Here is a 20,903-nt window from a genome sequence, read left to right as displayed (position 1 = left end):
CAATGTGGCAAAGTATAGTTAGGGCAAAATAGAGTGTAAGTTTCAGGTGAATCAGAAGATTAGAAACTAGGAAGGTAGGAAGCAGGAAATAACCACCAGAGGGGAGATCAATATGGAAGCTCCAGGGGAGGGCAAAAGGTCAGGAAATCAGAGCCAGACAATATTAAAGCATGTTGAGGATTCAAATATTCATTGAAACTATTAAGAATCAAGATCCTTTGAAGGAAATGAAATAGCAGACCAAAATAAGTATGGAAATAAATTCAAGGCACCATAATTTTTTTTGCAGGGCAAAGAGGGTTAAATGACTTGCCCAGGGTCACACAGCTAGTACGTGTCAAGTGTCTGAGGCCAGATTTGAACTCAGGTCTTCCTGAATCCAGGGCCGGTGCTTTATCCACTGTGCCACCTAGCTGCCCCCATAATTTTTTTTAAAGAACAACTTCAATAACTGAAGCAAATTTTCTGCTTCTAGATCAGAGTTTTTATATGCCTGCTGTGTTAGACTTCAACCCCCCTTCAACTTCCAACATGGTGTATTTATTTTGTGCCTATCCTGTATGAATTTATCATTTATTTATGAACATGTTAGATACTTCTAGAAGAATGTAAATTCCCTCAGGAATTTACTTTTGTTTATATAACTTTTGTATTCCACCCCCAAGACCCTAGCATAGTGCTCTTTATACATGGTGGGTGCTTAATAAATGTTTACTGATTGGTTTCATTGGAAGCAGGAGTCAATCCTAGTCTAGCCAGATGAAGCTAAACAGAAAGCTCTGACCAACTAACTGAGTAGGATGTAGGTGTGTGGACAGAGGCTAGTTGTAACTTCCAGAAGGGAAATCCTGACAATACTTTAATCCCATCTACCACCTAAACAACTTTTGGAATTTCTTATTTCTCCAAGGATCTGCAAAGATGGCTATCACTATGTGAAATCCATCTTTTTCAGACTTGAGGCCTCTGCTGACTTCATTTAAAGAAACACACAACTTTCTATATATGATATTACAATTAACATTCTTAAAGGTTGTTTGTATATTAGGTGGAAAGCTAGCATCAAGCCAGAAAGACACAGGTTTAAATCCTGCTTCTAATACATAGTCCTTGTGACCCTGGGCAAGTCACTTAATGTTTCAGCACTCTGGGCATCTCTCTAATACTATAAGTTGTAGAGGAGGTGTTAGCCTGCATTGATGGAGTAGATTTCCTCACCTGGGAGTTCCCTATGCCAGTGAAATTACACGTCCAGTCCCTATTCCTATGTTTGGTTTAACGGTGATATAACAGATATTTTAGATTTTTACGAGAATTTAAAATAGTGATTCTTTGTGATGTAGTTGTATTTTTTGTAATTCTGATTCACTTACATAATAATTTACATCTCCAGAGCACTTTAAGGTTTCTATAGCACTTTCCTTATACTGGCCCTCTGAAGTAAGTACCAGAATGATCATACCTTAGAATCTATCATGGGATGTAGAACTAGGACATCAGAGATCATCTAGTCCAGTCTCCTCATTTGACAGAGAAAGAAACCGAGGCCTGAAGAGGTGAAGTAACTCCTAAGTACCAGAGCTATGATTCAAAACCAAATCTTTGATACCCAATCCAGTGTGGATTCCCCCTCCTGCACCCCTGCATTATCCTTTACTGTCTCAGATATTAAGTTGCTATTACTTCACTATGGGAAGATGTTCTCTAATAAGGACCCTCTGTTTTCAAGGTCATTTAGTACTTGAATGTTTTGTGTTGTGCACATTTGAGAGTGGTAGAGATTTTTTTAAATCTCTCTTCAAGAGGGTGTGATGGAAAGGAATGAAACAACCAATCAACTCCCCCTGCTCCTAATCTGTAGTTCTATGAGGTTGAACCATGGGGAGTAAGGGGAAATGAGAACTGGGATAACTCTATTTTTCCTCTCTGTAGCTGACATCAGCTGCTTTGGAGGAAATTGTTATATGCTTGTCTTTGGGGTCTCCGGATTATTTCAGCTATCTGCAGTGGGTAAGTTGGGTCACACTGGGATAGTAGTGAAGGGAGGGGTGGCAAAGAAAAGGGTACAAATTGTTGAGGAGTGCAAAGAAAGCAGCAAGGACACCTACCTGAATGAAACAACAGTGGTAGTCAAGACTTCTGAATTACCACCCTATTGAAGGTGTTTTCTTATCCAAGTCTTTTATTTCTTTTATTTTCAATTAACCAGCACTTTCTTTCCCGACCTTTTCCCAGCCCCCAAAGAGGGGGGCAAATTTCGTAAGAAATTTGCAGAGTCAAGCAAAACAAATTCCCACATTGACTATGTAAAAATGTATGTCTCATTCTGCATCTTGAAGATATCACCTCAAGATGTCCTCTCGGGTGGGTGGTATCTTTAATCATTGGCTTTCTGCAACCATGGTTAGTCATGGCATGGATCAGCATTCTATAAGCTTTTCCAAGTTGTTTTTCTTGATAATGTTGTTTTTATTGCATAAATTGCTCTCCTGTTTCGGCTCATTTCAATCTGTATCAGTTCATACAGGTTTCCCAGCTTTCTCTGAAGCTGTCTCTTTCATTATTTCCTAAGGCACAGTGATGTTCCATTACACTCATATAATTTATTAGTAAGTAAGAAAGTTGCCAGTTGTCATCCCTTTTTGCTTTCTGCACAAGGCCAGGGCCCTTAGTGCCAGATTTGGGACCTATTCTTGTCCTGCTGCACAGATAAGAAGGTCCCTAAGCTGGAGGGCTCTTTGCAAGGCACTCCTGGCTAAACACTGTCCCCAGTTTCTGCAGACCTCTGTTTTCTTATGCTGACCTGGGCTAGAAAAAATGATTCACTGATTTTTTTTCCTTGAATTTCCCAATCAGGAATCCATGTGGTGTGTTTTCTAGATCTTTGTGGAGTAGCTGTAGAGGGGAGTTTGGTTCTACTTTGTCCTTCTGCTCTGCCATCTTGGCTTGTCTCTCCCTCTGGGTCGTAAAGACTTAAAAAAAAAGACAATGTGATCCAAATCCACTTTTCTGTATCTCTCAGATGAACAGGCTCAGTGAATTGTCCACCAAGAAGTATGGACAATTCTCTGGAAATAAGAATGTTATATATGATTATATAGGACTTTACCATTTACAAAGCACTTTTCTCATAGCAAGCCTAAAAACAACTTACTTAGATCAAAACAAATTGAATTTATGGAGTCCATATAACTCATTTTTAAGTAATTTTAAATCTTCACATGTTTGCACTGGTATATACTCAACCTCAGATATAATATCAAGATTATAGATACCATATAAATGTCAATAGAAAAGAGCAAATCCCTAAGTATCAGAACACTTGAACCTTGAAATGCCATATGAGTTGTTATTTTTTATTATTATTGTTATTCTTATATAATCCAATACTATTAAAAACTTGTGTCTGATCAAGGAACCCAAGAGTTAAAAATATGGCTCAAAATGAATGTAAATCCCAATTAAGAGAGTAGAAACCAATTCCTTTTAAAGAGAATCTGCTGGATTCTTATTCACAAGCCGCAAAGGTGAATAAGCAGAATGGGTATGTGGAATAGTATGAAAGTGATTTAATGGGTTTTCCATTTCACATGTGATGTGTATGGGCCCATCTCCCTTGATTCCTACTCTTCTCATAATTCTGCTTTCTGTTTCAGTGGTGTTCTCATTTGGAAGTGGGATGTACAAAATAATTCCTCCAGAAGGAGACATCATATTTAAAGTCTGCAAATGCGTGTGGGTGAGTCACTAGATTTTTAAAAATCCTTTTTCCTATTTTTAAATTGAAAGATAATAGTTATAATGGTTTGATTGCTCCATACTTATGATTTCATTGGTGTAGGAAACCCTAGTAAGGAAATTTTCTTCACCAAAAAAGAAGCTCTTCAATTTATAGTCTTAGAGATTAACTGGAGTACTGAGAGATTGTGACTTGTCCAAAGTCACACACTGCCAGTGTTACAGACAGGACTCGAACAGCAATCTTACAAACTCAGACTGATTCTTTATCTATTCCATGCTACTACTTAGCATTAGGATCAAAGGGCTGTAAACATAATTACATATTTTATCTTTAGCCTCATGAAGTTTGGGGATTATTTCCTATCCTTTTTTGGCAGGTCAATGAGGGTTAAGTGACTTGCCCAGGGTCCCACAGCTAATACGTGTCAAGTGTCTGAGGTCGGATTTGAACTCAGGTCCTATTGAATCCAGGGCCAGTGCTTTATCCACTGCACCACCTAGCTACCCCTAACTATTCTTTTTTTGCCAAGTTGAAGTTGGTCTCTCTTACCTCTCTGATTAAATATCTTTCATCAGGCAAAATTCTTTTCATATCCTTACAGGACAAGGCAGTGTTAAGAGGAGTAGGGAAAGACATAATAACCCTTGGAAGATTCTGAAATTTTATGACCAATCTGACTCAAGGAATCAGAGATAATATAGATGGAATCAAAAGATCATAGAAGATAAATGTATGCTCTAGGGAGGAAGGATAGATAAAGGGTAGGTCTTTTCTCATGACCCTCTGCTTTTTCCCAGTTTGCTATTTCCAACCGTCTGAAGCACCGATCCAGTGATATTCCAAAGAGAGAGCATTGGCTGGACTGGGCAGCTGAAGAGTATCCAGTGAGTCAGGGTTGCAGGCTTAAGTTGTCTACCAGCAGTGAAGACCATGTTGTGAGAGCTGATCTTCTCTCTGCCTTTCATCTCAGAAGCCATTTTCTGGTGCTAATAAGTAATGTGGCCTGGAAGCAGCTCTTTCTGTTCCCGGGGGGGGGGGGGGGGGTTTGGGCATCATTCCTTATATGTCCAGTTGTTCCACAATTTTTCCCACCTTAGCGTACATCAAATCAGACAACTGTAGAATGATGGAGTTGGTATATCAGTATTTATATGGTTGGTATATGACTATATGACCCAATGCTTGAAGGACTGCCCTAATCATTGTGGTCTGATTGAATAGTCTCTGAGCTATAGGAAAAGCATAGACAGGTTCATAGCTGGTCCCCACAGGACAGGAAATAATGGTTATCTTGGAAAACCAAGGAGCCTCAGATACAGCAAGGCATGAGCATTTCAAAATGGGATCATAAGTCTTCTGTGCTGAATAGAAACCCAGTCACCCTGGAGACAGCAGCCTGAGAAATCCTTGGTAAAAAAAGAAAGAAAGAAAGGTCTAAAAGGATCCCAAGCTCAAATCATCTTACCTCATTTTCCCCTGAGTTCTGCATAGGATCATCCCTCACCTCACCTGCAAGCAGGGAGTTCTTGTTTAGAAGGATTTTCAGAGGAGATTACATACTTACTTCATTGCTCTTATTATCAGAATTCTTCCCAATGTCCAACTTGAGTTTTTCTGACTGAAAATTTGATTCTGTTCTCTTATTACTCCCTAGTCTTCTTCATGCTTTGTGTATAGCTTCCTAGAATGGAACTTTTGAAAGCTCAGTTTTCTTCTCTTCTTTCCTACAGAAGCAGCTCATCTTGGAGGTGAAAGCATTGACCCGTGTACTGTTCCTATATATCCCATTACCAATGTTCTGGGCTCTTTTCCATCAGCAGGTAAGAAGGGTTCTGCAAGGGATTTCTGTCTAGACCAGTTTTCCTTCCTATCTTTATCACGGGCAGAGATCCGGGTTCTTTAAAAGTTGGAGTAGATTCCCCAAATTGTCAGAATAGCACCTAGTTCCTAATAGATCCAGTCTCACAGAAGAGCCCAATTCTCTGTGCATATCACTCCTTTCTGTGAGGATTGAAAATGACATCATAACTTCCACAGTTTACTATTTGTTTACTCATCTCTGGTGAGAGCCTAAAGGTAAGTCAGGAATACATCAGAAACTATCTCCCCAGGTTGTGGGGAGTCATTGTGTTTCCTGTTTGGGATAAAAGAATTGCCCTAACCCTCAACCTATCTTGGACTGCTCTTAGTAACTCTAGGACAACTCTCTAATACAGGAGGACAGGGAATGGAATAATCCTGATGAAGCAGAAAGCACACTATATTGTATATAAAAATAGGCTAGTCCACACACTCCCACAGAATGTGTCACTTCTCTTTAGAAATAACCCTTGTCAGGGGCAGCTAGGTGGCACAGTGGATAGAGCACCAGCCCTGGATTCAGGAGGACCTGAGTTCAAATCTGACCTCAGACCCTTGACACTTACTAGCTGTGTGACCCTGGGCAAGTCACTTAACCTCAATTGCCTCACAAACAAAACAAAAAACAAAACAACAACAACAACAACAAAGAAATAACCCTTGTCTTAGTCCTATAGGGGAGCATAGGAAATGTAAGTGAATGAAGGACTTTTTTTTTTAAGGAAAGGCATAATGCAGCTGTAGGCCTAGGATTCAGGCTCAGCTGGACCCTTTATTGATGATTGGGGTAGGCAACAAGATACACTGGAAAGAGTATGGAGTCAGAGGATGTAGGTTTGCATTCTGAAACTGATACTTATTGCCTGCATGACCTTGAACAGGACACTTCATGTTCCTGACCCTTAGCTTCCTTATCTGACAAAATGAAGGAATTGGGGTAGATAGACTTTGAGGTCCCTTTCAGCTCCAAACATCAAATAATGTGGTCCAGTACCCTGGAAGAGTCTATGGTAATGATCACATGCCCTTTATATTATATAGATGAGGAAACAGGTAATAAAAATTGAATTTTATGATGGAGATTCATTTATGAATCTTTGGCTGGACCTTGAAAGGTATCCAGACATCCTGAACCCAATCTAGCACTTTCCCCAGAATATCAGACTGACTGATTTCTTCATAGGAATCCAGCGCTAACTTCCCAGATGATAACCAGGTGACCGGGGCTTGAACCCTATCAAAGGGGAGAAAATGAGATGAACCATTCAACCAAGCCCACAGAAGGAGAGGCCTGCATCCTAGGCCACACGGCTCCAAGTACCCTTTACATCTCTTGCTTTGCTTAATTAAGCCTCCCTTTCCCACTCTAAAATATCTTTTCCTTTAACTCTATGATTTTAAGGAAGGAAGAGGGGATTCTTCCTGCCTATGAGGGAGGTACAGTTTCTAATGATAAGGAAAAAGTGAGATGAGGTAGAGGCCCAGGAGGACATGGGAAATGGGAAAGTGAGGGGAGGAGAAAGAGGAGAAGCTGGGAGACGTTCATGGAATGAGGGACCGATACCCTCCCCATCCTGTTTGTCTCCATGAAGCTTGTGCTTTCTCCCCACAGTGTATGAAAGTTCTCACGCCGGCATCTCTCTGCCCTAGGGCTCTCGGTGGACTCTGCAAGCGACCAGGTTGAATGGCAATATGGTGAGTAATCAATTCTTAATACTTTTCTATGACCTTTTCCATCCATTTTTGTTTTGATTTTTTAAATGTTTACACACACACACACACACACACACACACACACACATATATATATATATATAATTAATCTGACCCTCCCACTACCCCTCTAACTCATTGAGCAATTTTTAAAAATCCCTCAATACATATCTACATAGTCCAGAAAAACAAATCTCTACATTTAACCATGTCTGAAAATGTTTGTCTCTGCATTTTAAGTTCATCACGTCTCAGGAAGTGGGTGACATGTTTTATCTTCATTCTTTTGTATTTATGATTTGTCACTGTAGTTGTTATAGTGCTAAAGTTTTCCATTAGTTGTTTTTCCCATTAATGTTGTTATCACTACATAAATTGTTCCCCTGCTTCTGCTCACTTCACACTGAATAAGTTCAAAAAAGTCTAGTTTCCTCCAAAAATGTCTGTTTCATTATTTCTTATAACACAATGATATTTCATTACATTTATTTATGGCAACTTTTTTAGCCATTCCTCTAGTTTCCCGTTTTGGGTTGACTTATTGAATCTTTTCTCCCACTACTACCCAATATGAACTCCCCTATTCTACTTTATCTCTATTCCTCAACCAATAAGCACAATATATACTAACTCTAGGCAGAGCTGCTGTCTGTGGTGTTGACATGGATTCCCCCATCAAGCCTTAATTCTTCTGGATGCCACAAGAGGGAAACACTTCTATCCCAACCTCATTCCACCCCAGGTCCTGTAGCAAACAATTTAAGTGGTTCAACAGCCCCACCTGTCCTTTTAATGGAGAAAGAAGAAAGGGGGGGAAAGTGGGGGTGGGGTGGGTCCAGAAAGATTATCTAGTCTCATTCTATAATTTAGAAATAAGGAAAGAGACCCAGTAAGATAAAGTGACATACCCAAAGTCACATAGCTATTTAGGAGCACAAATAGTGCTGGAACCTATTCCTCCTTACTCTTAATCCAGTGTTTTTTCTGGTACACTATGGCACTACATTCTGAAATCTTTTTGCATGTATTATCTTGATTCATTTTGATACTTCGTCCTATTATATCTTATGTTGTTACCTATCTCACACCTGTTTGGCTTGTCTTTACACCAAAGATGTCTTCAAAATATACTAGTAGCAGTTTTGGAAGCAATCTCATTGGTACAATGACAGAAGTTAGGCCCCTAGAGAAGTAATGTGTTTCTCTATGTTCATAGGCAAGTTGAATCAGAAATTGCTTCTTCTGAGTTTGGAAAAAGTTCAGAATTCTTGCCTCAAGCATATTCACAAACTTCTCTTGCTCCATTCACATTGATCAGTGCTAATCCCTTACTATGTATGTGGCCTACTGTCCTGTTATATTACGATATTCATATTACGATATTCATGAAGGTAGAAACCTTTTCTTAAGCAAACTGCTTCTAAGTACAGTGCTCTCTGCACAACACAAGCACTTAATAATAACAGTTAGCATTTATAGAGGGTCTTAATATTTTGAAAATATTTTATATGTATTATTTTATTTGATTCCCCAAACAACCTTATAAGGTAGGTACTTTTGTTATTCCCATTTTACAGATGAGGAAACTAGCCCAGAGAAGGTAAGTGACATGCCCAGGGTCACACAGCTAATAAGAATTTGAGACAGGATTCAAATTCTGGCTTTCCTGATTCTAAATCCAAAATTCAATCCACTATAATTGTTAGCTGCCTTTTAATGAAGTTTAACAATTGTAGAATTAGGATACAGTAGTGCCTTCCTTATGATTCCAACATCAGCATTATCTTCTTACATCAAAGATCCTTAAAGCTCCATTCAGATACAGAAGGAATAGAACGGAAAGATTGAAGTATATCTTTAAATACTGCTTGATTTCTTCCTTCATTCAGTTAATGAGTATTTAGTGCCTACCATGTGATGTCATGACTTGTGTTAAGTGTTAGGGATACAAAGACAACAGGGAAACTGTTCCTGCCCTCAGTGAGTGTAATTACAATCTAATGGGGGAAATTATGTGTGCACATGTTAAGCACTTATAGACTATATGCAAAATGGGATAGGGCACTAGCCCTGGAGTCAGGAGGACCTGAGTTCAAATCTGGCCTCAGACACTTGATACTTACTAGCTGTGTGACCCTGGGCAAGTCACTTAACCCCAATTGCCTCACAAAACAAAACAAAACAAAAAAACCCAACCCCCTCCCAAAAAACCCAAATATATGAGGCTGTAGCCTATAGACAAAAATGTATTCCTTTAAGGGGGCAGCTAGGTGGCACAGTGGATAAAGCACTGGCCCTGGATTCAGGAGGACCTGAGTTCAAATCTGACCTCAGACACTTAACATTTACTAGCTGTGTGACCCTGGGCAAGTCACTTAACCCCAATTGCCTCACCAAAAAAAAATTGAAATAGAATATATGCAAAATGAATACAAAGGAATTTGGGAGAGGCTGCACTAGCAGATGGAAGGACTAGCAAAGGTAGTACTTGAGCTAAGTCCTGAAAGAAACCAAATTCCAAGTTTTTGAAGCAAAGAGGAAATACATTCCAGGTCTGGGACATGGCCAGTAAAAAGGCATGAAGCCAGGAGATGGAGTGTCCAGTCTAGCAGGCCAATATGGCTAGACAGCAGAGTGTAAGAAGAGTAAAGTGTGAGAAAAATGGAAAGATAAGAAGGCACCAGGCTGTAAAAAGTTTTAAATGTCATGTAGAAGAGTTTATACTTGATTTTAGAGGTAACAAGGGAACCAATGGACTTTAGTGAGCAAGGTGTGTGTGTGTGTGTGTGTGTGTGTGATACATGATCAGACTTTTACTTTTGGAAAATTGGTATGCAGAGTCTTAAGGCAGGCAGAACAAATAAGATGCTATTGCAATAGTCCTGGCAAGAGGTGATGAGATTCATGAATTAGGGAGACAGCTGTATGAGTAGAGACCAAAAGGCATATAGAAGGATAATAGAAATGACAAGATTTGGATACTAATTTTTTACATGAGATTACTAAGAATAAGGCATCGAGGATGACAATGAGATTTCAAATGTGGGTGACTAGAAGGATGATGATGAAGGGAAGTTAGGAAGAAGGGTACAGTTGCAGGAAGGGGAGAGAATACATTCTGTTTTGGATGTATCGAGACTGAAATACCTATGTGACATCCTGTTGGAAGTATCCAGTAGACAGTATATAATATGGATTCTAGCTTGTTTTTTAAGGGACCCAGAATATCCTAATTCACTTACTAATATTAACAGAAATAGTGTGAGTTATTGGTTTAGTAATACCTAATTAGCTGTTTCATTCTGTTTCAGGGATATTTTGTAATCAAGCCTGATCAAGTTCAGGTAAGAATCTGTACCGCTATCATGGTATTCTACCTTCTTGCCCTCACTAAATTTACTTTGTTCAACATTTTATAAGCCAAACAAAATGACACATGGTAAGTTTAGAGTAGGAAAACAAGGGTTGGGGAGAAGATTTTTATGAATGGGATCAGAGGAAATTGGGGGCTTTAGCATTCTCTTTCAGTCTTGCTATAAGAAGTTCCCAGAGAGATTTGCATGGACCCAGTCTTGTGATGAGAGGGAATAATGGAAGTTTAAAGGAATGTACTTGTCCCTGCTCAAATAGCAGATTGAGTTCAGGGGAGTGGCAGATAATAGGAGGAAAAAATCAGTTCAAAAGACAGATAAAACCTAAGCCCAGTGATTTGGGTAGGGAGTGGAGTAGGGGTAATAACAGCTTGTTGCAGCCATAGGTTTGATTCATAAAAGTGTCCCAAGGCTATGAGCTAAAAATGCTAAAACCCTCTCTCTATAGAGAAGAAGGTATATATGTTAAAATTTTAAAATAGGGGTTAATTTTCAAATATTCCCTAGTTTCAAAGTATCTGAGAACTGAGAGTAAAAGCCAATGTGAACTGGAGAACTTTTATGCAGAGGGAGAGTTTGATTCTCTCTTTTACTTGTCTCCAAATCGCTGAATATAATGGTTTTTTACTTAAAATGAGCAAGACTCCAAAAGGGCCATTCAGACAGACACAGGACAGTTCCTCTCCAGCGATCTCTTTGCTGCTTTCTTTTACAAATCTTCATTCTCAAAATCATTTGCCATAACTCTTTCTAGCCAATCTACTGTCTTCTCTCATTCCAAATTACCAGGGGTTAAAAGAAGCATACAAAGGGTGACTAATTATCTGAATGTTTCTGAGTATTGATTTAGCACTGATTCTTCTTATCTGGTGTCACAGCTGTTGAATCCATTCTTGATTCTCATCCTCATCCCAACATTTGACTTAATCATCTACCCACTAATCAAGATGTGCAAAATCAACTTAAAGTAAGTCTTTCTTGCACCGTTCCTCGAGAAGGTCCTTTTGACATATTTCTGTTTCCAGGACAGACTGTTCCTACCAAAGTCCATACAGGGTGATGTGTTTTGTATTGGTAAAATTCTTTAGGGAAAGAGATACTACAAATTACTTATATTCTGTACAGGGCTTTGTGTGTTTGTTTGTTTGCATCCTATGAATTGGGAAATAGAAGTAGAAAATGCATAGATCCAAATTACGCAGTGTCAATTAAAGAAGAAAAATCAGGTATATATCCTAGCTCTACTGCTAGGCTCCTTGCATGATTGACCCAAGGCAAAACCAAAAATTAGAAGTTAATCTTTAGGCTTCTTCCCTGCAATGTCTCCTCTGTCTCCTCTTTTCTCCCTCATTTCTGTCAAAATTTGCTTTCAGAATATGATTTATGTCAGCTACTTATGCCTTAGTATCAACTTAAGGAAGGAAGAAGATAAGCATTTATTAAATGCTTATTATATGTTAGACACTTTACAAATGTCTCATTTTAGGCTCCCAATAATCCTAGGAGGTAGATGCTATGATTATCTCCATTTTTAAATTGAGGAAACTGAGGCAGACAGCAATTAAATAATTTGACTATTCTCACATAGTAAGTTTCTGAGCATTAGCTCTTCTGGGGTATATTTTCATTTGTTCTTTCTAACTGGAGAAAGAAAGGCTTTGTTCTTTCTTAAAAGAATTTCCAGAATCCAGAAATGACAAGGGACATGTGGCATAGTGAAGAGTTCTAGACTTGGAATCAGTGAGGCCTAGGTTAGAATCCTCTCTCACTAGCTTTCTCAGCCTCAGTTTCCTCATCTGTAAAATATGGGGTTGGACTCAGTGACCTTTAAAGTCTCTTTGAGCTCTAGATCTTTTATCTCATGAAATTTGTAGGGGAAGATATTTTAAGGTAAGGGGACTTTCTAGGAGGTAGTCATGTATAAAAATGAGGATAATTCCTGATCACACCATATATAAAGCATAGTGTTTATAACTATGATGAACTCTTTCTTCATTTTCTAACTCATCATCATTGTGTAAAGATCAATGATTTTGAGGATTCCCCCAAACAACTGATTTACTAATTATATGTGCTTGGGCAAGTCAGTTCATTTATTATACCTTCTCTATAAAATTAGAAGAAAAGAATAAAATGATCCACCTTTCTAGCACTAATATTCTTTTTCATTTCCCAAGAGTTCCATGATCACATATGCAGCAAACACTCCCAGAATTCCCCTAACACAAAATCACAGAACTAAGTTTTATTACATTTCATTTATGCCTTTTATTAAAACCTTGAACATAGAAGCAGCTACATTTATAACAATAATAGCTAACATGTATATAGCTCTTTAAAGTTTGAAAAGAACTTTGCATATATCATCTCACGATCACATGGACTCTCAGCTGAACAAACCATTTTTCTGTTTGGCAGGGAGTGAGGGAGAGGGTTAATATAGAGCAGTTCCCTTGTACATGGCCAGCCTCTGGCAAAAGCAAACTGAAGAAAACTCTCAGGCTAAGGATACTATTTAATACTGGAGCAATTTCATCATGGGTTCTAGATTTGTTAAAGGGAAAAAATTCACATATTTTAAGAAGCAAGGTAATAGAGTATAACATTGCATAACATATTTGGGAGAGAGAGAAAGAGAATGGGAAATCTGCACCTGTGATATAATTTGTGTGGGCAAGTAACAGTGTTGACATGGGAGCTTCCTAAGGCACTGAGAGTGATTTGCCATGCTCACCCAGCTACTGTGTATCAGAGGTAAGAATCAAATCTAGGTGTTTTTGATCCCAAGTCTTACCCTCTATCCAATATGCCAAGTTGCCTCACAATACAACAATAATAGCAACAACATTATAAAAATAATAACATTAATGCATGCACCTCAGAGATACCATCCTATGAAGAAATATAAGTAATTAGAGGAAGGATAGCATAGAAAAATATCTCTTTTGGTTAGAGAGGTAGGCTTAGCCCTTCTCTATGTACACACATACACACACGTGCATGCATACAAACATACATTCAAAACATTTGTCCTGGGAGCAGCTAGGTGGCACAGTGGATAAAGCACCAGCTCTGGATTCAGGAGGACCTGAGCTCAAATCTGACCTCAGAAACTTGACACTTAATAGCTGTGTGACCCTGGGCAAGTCACTTAACCCTCATTGCCCTGCAAAAACAAACAAACAAAAAAAATTTGTCCTAAAGCAGCTGAGAAGCATGTGTGTTTTAGGAGGAGATGGAAGCCATTTGAAATTATTTAGTGTAATGAAATATAAATAATTAAAATGATTGTGTTAAATGGTTTAACCATATTGACCCATGGTAATTTTGATTCAATAAAGTGTGACCAGTTTTTAAAAAAAAAGTCAGATTGCTGGAACATGCTAAGCTATACATTCAACAATAGTTAGGACATTATTAATTGGAACCATATGAGATAGATACAATAATATCTAATGCTTCTGCTTTTAAAAGCAGGAGGTCAGAGAAATCTGGGCAAAACAGGGAATGGCAGGGAGGGTGTTTTAGGATATTGTTTGTTGATATGGAAGATTCACTTTTCCTGATGTGGTCTAGGCAAATCTGTCACATTAAATGTAATTGCCTTTCCACGGGCCACTCATTCATATGATCTTTTATGCCACAAATTCTTTTCTCCATCTCTCTGCAGACCCATTACCAAGATGGTTATTGGAATGATACTGACAGCCTTGGCATTTGTTGCTGCAGCCATTCTACAATTTAATGTGGATGTAAGTATAGACTGTCATAGTGCCCAGAACCCTAAAGTTACAGGTTTTAAAAGGGTATCAGCCCATTGCTTTGAGTTTACTTTATTCAACTAATTGTAGAAAACAGTTACTTTAGTTGTACATCTTGAAGTGTCAATTAGCATAATCTCCTAGATTATATGGTAAACTGTTTTGTATCAACTGGGTATAAAGTGAAGGCATCCCATATAATCATTCAAGTGACAGATCTGCGGATTATCCATCTGGCCCATCCACACCTCATTGTTTAAAGTAACCCTTTTGTGAGAAATCTATTGAAATAGGGGTTATTTAATGATTTACTTGGAGTCTATAAAGGGAAGCCTGTTGTGCTGGGTTGATTGATTGTAACTGTTAATCTTTCTTTGTGAGTGTTCCTATGTCCTTTTCATGTGTGTGTTCCCTTTTCCCACATTGTGTATCTAAGATCCCCATGGGTAGGAACTATGTCTTTTCTATTTGCTCACTATATCTACTACAGTTTTCTATATATAGCAATACTTAATAAGAAACATCTCAGTTATCTGGAGATTAGCTTTCTGGCAGCCTAAAGAATCTGGAACAGTTCTGAATACAGAAGTAAAACTAAATGTTTATCAGTGAGGACAGAACCTATAAAGAGCAAAAATAGCTAAGGAGAGCCTGAGCACTAATGGTTCAAATATTCTATGCATAGTGTTTGTTGGTCAGTGAAGTTGGTCAGTTTGTTGACCAGAAAAAAGGGAGTATCCTAATTGACCAGTGACAGATGTAAAAGTCTTATTGGTTTGAAAGACAAGAAGACCAGGAAAAACAGCAGAGGAAGGAGGATTTTGTGTGTGTGGTTTTTTTTTAAAAGACAAAAAAAGGGAAAAGTAAAATGACAGACAGAAACCTTGATGGAGATTAGGAATGCTGCTGGTGGCAGGGGTAGGAAAGAATAGATTACAGGTACTGACAATATGAAGACGTGAACCAGCTATGAGAAGAGTCCTAGAGAGCTCTGGAGTACAAGGATAAACAGCAAGATACAGATGGAAAGACCAAAATAACAGAGTTCAAATCCTGACCCTACTATTTATTACCTGTGTGACCTTGAGCAAGACACTTAATTTCAATTAAGACAGTTTAGACACTGGGCTTCAGTTGTTTTAAATATAAAACAAGGATGTTGGACTCATTTACCACTGAAGTTCCTTCCAGCTTGGAATCCTATGTTTTATGAACCCTTCTGGAATAAACCCTTGCATTTCTAAAGCATTTGAAGGGTCATAAAAAGTTCTGCTCCCAACTCTCTGAGATATGTAGTGACAGTGATGCTGAAGACACATAAACCTTACAATACTTCTGTAATCTTGTGTAAGAGGGTGTTAGGGATCTAATGAAAGTGTAGGCTAAGTCACTTTAATAACTACATAGGGCATCTTTCAACTAGTGTCATGTGGAAGGTACTAGTACTGTTCTGAAGTTGGGCCAGTAAGTGTCAGGAGGGACAGAAGATTGTACCAGGGGGTGGCTAGGTGGCACAGTGGATAGAGCACCGGCCCTGGAGTCAGGAGGACCTGGGTTCAAATGCGGCCTCAGACACTTGACACTTACTAGCTGTGTGACCCTGGGCAAGTCACTTAACCCTCATTGACCTGCAAAAAAAAATCAAAATGGAGTCATGTATATGCTGCGTATGATTTGAAAAATTTGAGCAGAGGACATTTTTGATAGCTTGTCAAAATGGTTTTTTTTCAATTCTGAATAAAATAGGTTTTTTGAACACTGTCATCTGAATACATTTGGCTAAATCTGCTCGTCTCTTTTCATTTTTTCTTCCTCAGAGGTTTTATCCTCTTTACTTCTTAGAACATTATTTCAGAGTAAGCATTCAATAAATGCTTATTTAATTCATTAGATCTCCTTGATATCTTATATGGCATATGGTATATCTATATCTATACATATATACACACATATATCTCATATGGTATTATAAGGTATCTTTTATGAGTAAAAAGATCAAAGGATGTTTTGCCTCCTATTTTACACTGCAAACCAAGACCAGTAAGGATGGATCCAGGTAGATGGAAAAATAACAGAAGTTGAAAATACAGAACTGCTCAAATTTCTTTTTGCTTCTCTTTTCTGTGAATGTTCTTTAGACTGGTAAGGATAGACCAAAAAGTTAGGCAGTAGATTCCAAAGAGTAGAGATGCATCTAGCTCTCCTTAATAAGTTCAAGTTAATAAGGTCTTAAAGAACTATATCCTTGGATACTGAATGACCTATCAGATGTACTTGTTGCAAGATCTTGAAGAATGGGAGAAGTGTATAGGAATAGAAAAAGACAAATATCCTCTTTTTAAATAAAGCAAGAGGGGAGAGTTTGCAGACTATAGAGCAGTAAGTCCAACTATTTTTGGCAGAATTATATAACAGAATTATAGAACAATTATAGAAGAATTATAGAAAATTGTTAATGGAATAGTTTGCGAGTACTTAGAAAAGTAGTAATCACTAAAAGCAAGTATGGCTTCCTCAAGAATAGGGGGTAGTAGACTAATCTCATTTCCTTATACAATAGAGTGATTAGACAGGTAGATCAGAGGAATGCTGCAAACATAGTGCATTTCAGTTAAACAAAATATTTGACAAAGTGTCACATCATATTCTTGAGCAGAAGGTGAAGAGATATGAGATGGATGATAGTACAGTTAAATTCATTTGGGACTGATTGAATGACCAGAGCAAAGAGCAGTTATTAATAATTGTTTGATGTCAACTTGGAAGGAGATGGAAGGCCCCTGGGATTTGTTCTTTGTCCTTTGTCCTGTGCTGTCCAATATTTTTATTAGTGACTTGGGTGAAGGCCTTAATGGCATGCTTATCAAATTTAGAAATGAAGCACCGAGGGGGCAGCTAGGTGGCGCAGTGGATAAAGTACCAACCCTGGGTTCAGGAAGACCTGAGTTCAAATCTGACCTCAGACACTTGACACTTACTAGCTGTGTGACCCTGAGTAAGTCACTTAACCCTCAAAAAACTCCTCAAGTCGCTTAACCCGCAAAAACATAAAATGAAGCACAGAAAGATATTGAGCACGTTGGATAATGGAGTCTAATCCTAAAAAGATTTTAGTAGATTGTTTTAATGGGTTAAATTGCATAATATTGTATTTATTAAAGATAAACATATGGGGCATCTAGGTGGCGCAGTGGGTAAAGCACTGGCCCTGGATTCAGGAGGACCTGAGTTCAAATCCAGCCTCAGACATTTGACACTAGCTGTGTAACCCTGGGCAAGTCACTTAACCCTCATTACCTCACCCCCCCAAAAAAGATAAACATAAAGTCTTTTTTTTTTTTTTTAGTGAGGCAATTGGTGTTAAATGACTTGCCCAGGGTCACACAGCTAGTAAGTGTTAAGTGTCGGAGGCCGGATTTGAACTCAGGTACTCCTGACTCCAGGGCCGGTGCTCTATCCACTGCGCCACCCCTCCCTTGTTGTTTCTTAAAGAGAATGAGGGGGGCAGCTAGGTGGCACAGTGGATAAAGCACTGGCCCTGGAGTCAGGAGGAGCTGAGTTCAAATCCGGCCTCCGACACTTAACACTTACTAGCTCTGTGACCCTGGGCAAGTCACTTAACCCCAATTGCCTCACCCCTGCCCCCCCAAAAAGGATTAGGAGGCTATATACTTATTCCAACATTAAAAAAATGTTTTTTTGGACTCTTTTGGAATTTCCTTCAGAGCCTGCAGTACATTCTTTTGAATATCCTCATTGGTGACAAATCTTTGTCCTTTGAAAGTGGATTTAATTTTTGGAAACAGCTAAAAGTCATTTGGAGCCAAGTCTGGTGAATAAGGTGGTAATCAAAAAGTGTAATGATGTGTGGGGTCAAAAGACAAGGTATGACTATAAAGTAGCTAGATTGATTTTTCCCCTGTGCCTCATAAACTGGCTCTGAATGCAATTTCAAAAGAGGAGTCTGAAAAATGTTTTGAGAAATGGCAAGACCATTAACAATTTCCTGCTTTGAAGTGAACAACACTCATTTGGGTATCTAAGTACCAGTATGATTCCTAAAAATTCAGTCTTATTTTATAGTCACATCTCATGTATAGGGCTACATGTGCTGGTGCATTTATGGATGTGGAAAGGTGTATATAAGTATATATATATGTATATTATATATGTATATATGTATGTATATGTATATATATGTATATATGCATAGTGAATCTATGGGTGTAAGTTACGTGTGAGAGAGAAAGATTAAAAGTAGAAGTACATTATGAGTTGTGGACATAGGGACCATATATATTGTCTTCTTTTTTCTGGGAAAAGATGATAATATGGCACAGGCTTTGAGCAATTTTAATGGAAACCTAAAATACCAATATGTGCTTGCTGCTGCTTCTCCTTTTCAGCTAGTGCTATTAACTGTTTGACACCCTGCCCCCTTCTTAATCCCTTCAGAGCCTTCCTAGTCTTGCAGCAATCCTGGTGTAGTCCTGTCCCAGAACTTCTTCCTCTTTCTATCAAGAAAAAAGGAAATCCGGGGCAGCTAGGTGGCGCAGTGGATAGAGCACTGGCCCTGAAGTCAGGAGTACCTGAGTTCAAATGTGACCTCAGACACTTAACACTTACTAGCTGTGTGACCCTAGGAAAGTCACTTAACCCCAATTGCCTCACCAAAAAAGAAAGAAAGAAAGAAAGAAAGAAAGAAAGAAAGAAAGAAAGAAAGAAAGAAGGAAGGAAGGAAGGCAGAAGGAAAGAAGGAAGGAAGGAAGGAAGGAAGGAAAGGAAAGGAAGGAAGGAAGGAAAGAAAGAAAGAAAGAAAGAAAGAAAGAAAGAAAGAAAGAAAGAAAGAAAGAAAGAAAGAAAGAAAGAAAGAAAGAAAGAAAGAAAGAAAGAAAAAAGGAAATCCTGCATGGTAGTAATTGCTCTTGGTAGCAAAACCCACTGAAATTGTTTCCAGACTTCTCACCCTAATCTTTGTTAGTGTTACCACTATGGGAGAAGGTTTAAGAGTACAACTCCAATTGGTGTCAATGGAAAAGCCAAGTCCTGAACTGAACACCTGAATTTCATTCTCTGTATTTCCAAAAGATAGTGTCTCTAAAGTACTACGAATTTCCCCAGGGCTAAGAGGAACTTTTTTGTCTCAATAAAAGAACCTTAGAAGTGGGAGGAGTACTAGAAGGGAGAAGCATTGCTAGAAATATATATGTTTTCAATTTAAGTGTCGTGGGAAGAGAAGAGGAATCAATCAGTAGAATGTAAATGCCATGAGGCAAAAATTGCTTCATTTTTTGTTATTATTCTCAACACCTTGCATAAAGTTGATACTTAATATAGTCAACAATTTAAACATTTATTAAGCCATGTGCTATATGAGCAAGGCACTATTCTAGGCTATACCTAGACAGTATATCTAGGAGATTTAAAGACAAGAATGAAACAATCTCTGTCTACTTAGGGTATATAACATGTATGAGAGAGAGAGAGAGAGAGAGAGAGAGAGAGAGAGAGATTTACAAATATGATTTAATTTGATCCTTGCAACAACCTTGGGAGGTAGATGCTATCATTATCCCCATTCTACATTTGAGATAACTGAGGCCAGCAGAGGTTAAGTGACTTGCCTAAGGTCACAACACAGTTGTATAGTATCTTGGAAGCCAAGGAAGGAGAGTGTCCATGGAGGAGAGCATCATAAACACTATCAAATGCTAGAGAGGTCAAGTAGAATGAGAAATGAGAAAAAGCCATTGGTTTTAGTAGTGAAAATCATCGATGACTTTGGAGAAAGTAGTTTCGATTGAGTAGTGGTGTTGGAAGCCAGACTGAAAGGAGTTGAAAGTGAGTGGGAGGGGCGGCTAGGTGGCGCAGTAGATAAAGCACTGGCCCTGGAGTCAGGAGGACCTGAGTTCAAATACGGCCTCAGACACTTAACACTTACTAGCTGTGTGACCCTGGGCAAGTCACTTAACCCCAATTGCCTCACTGAAAAAAAAAAAAAAAGAAAAAAAAAAGTGAGTGGGAAGGGCAGCTAGGTGGCGCAGTGGATAAAGCACCGGCCCTGGATTCAGGAGTACCTGAGTTCAAATCCGGCCTCAGACACTTAACACTAGCTGTGTGACCCTGGGCAAGTCACTTAACCCCAATTGCCTCACTTAAAAAAAAAAAGTGAGTGGGAAGTGGTGGTAACAAGTATAGACAACCCCTTCTAGGAGTTTGGTTCTTTTTTTTTTTTTTGGTGGCGAAATGAGGGTTAAGTGACTTGCCCAGGGTCACACAGCTAGTAAGTGTCAAGTGTCTGAGTCCAGAGTTGAACTCAGGTCCTCCTGAATCCAGGGCTGATGCTTTATCCACTGCACCACCTAGCTACCCCCTCTAGGAGTTTGGTTCTTAAAGGGAGAAGATTTAAAGGATCATAGATTGAGGATCAAGTGAAGGTTTTTAAAGGTAGAGGAT

At 38.7% G+C, this 20,903-nt stretch overlaps 1 protein-coding gene across 1 annotated transcript in view; it reads left to right on the top strand.

Moving 5' to 3' along the window:
* Nucleotides 1-20,903, top strand: part of LOC122747552 (solute carrier family 15 member 2-like) — a 96,282-nt gene that overhangs the window by 46,261 nt on the left and 29,118 nt on the right. Inside the window, exons 8-15 of the mRNA XM_043993503.1 lie at nucleotides 1,933-2,010; nucleotides 3,657-3,739; nucleotides 4,540-4,626; nucleotides 5,473-5,562; nucleotides 7,253-7,297; nucleotides 10,627-10,659; nucleotides 11,565-11,653; nucleotides 14,357-14,438. Coding sequence (XP_043849438.1) covers nucleotides 1,933-2,010; nucleotides 3,657-3,739; nucleotides 4,540-4,626; nucleotides 5,473-5,562; nucleotides 7,253-7,297; nucleotides 10,627-10,659; nucleotides 11,565-11,653; nucleotides 14,357-14,438 — 587 coding nt within the window. The remainder of the gene's footprint in view (nucleotides 1-1,932; nucleotides 2,011-3,656; nucleotides 3,740-4,539; nucleotides 4,627-5,472; nucleotides 5,563-7,252; nucleotides 7,298-10,626; nucleotides 10,660-11,564; nucleotides 11,654-14,356; nucleotides 14,439-20,903) is intronic.

This window comes from Dromiciops gliroides, chromosome 3, assembly GCF_019393635.1.
Source record: "Dromiciops gliroides isolate mDroGli1 chromosome 3, mDroGli1.pri, whole genome shotgun sequence".
NCBI lineage: Eukaryota > Metazoa > Chordata > Mammalia > Microbiotheria > Microbiotheriidae > Dromiciops > Dromiciops gliroides.
This window is presented reverse-complemented; position numbering and strand designations above follow the sequence as displayed.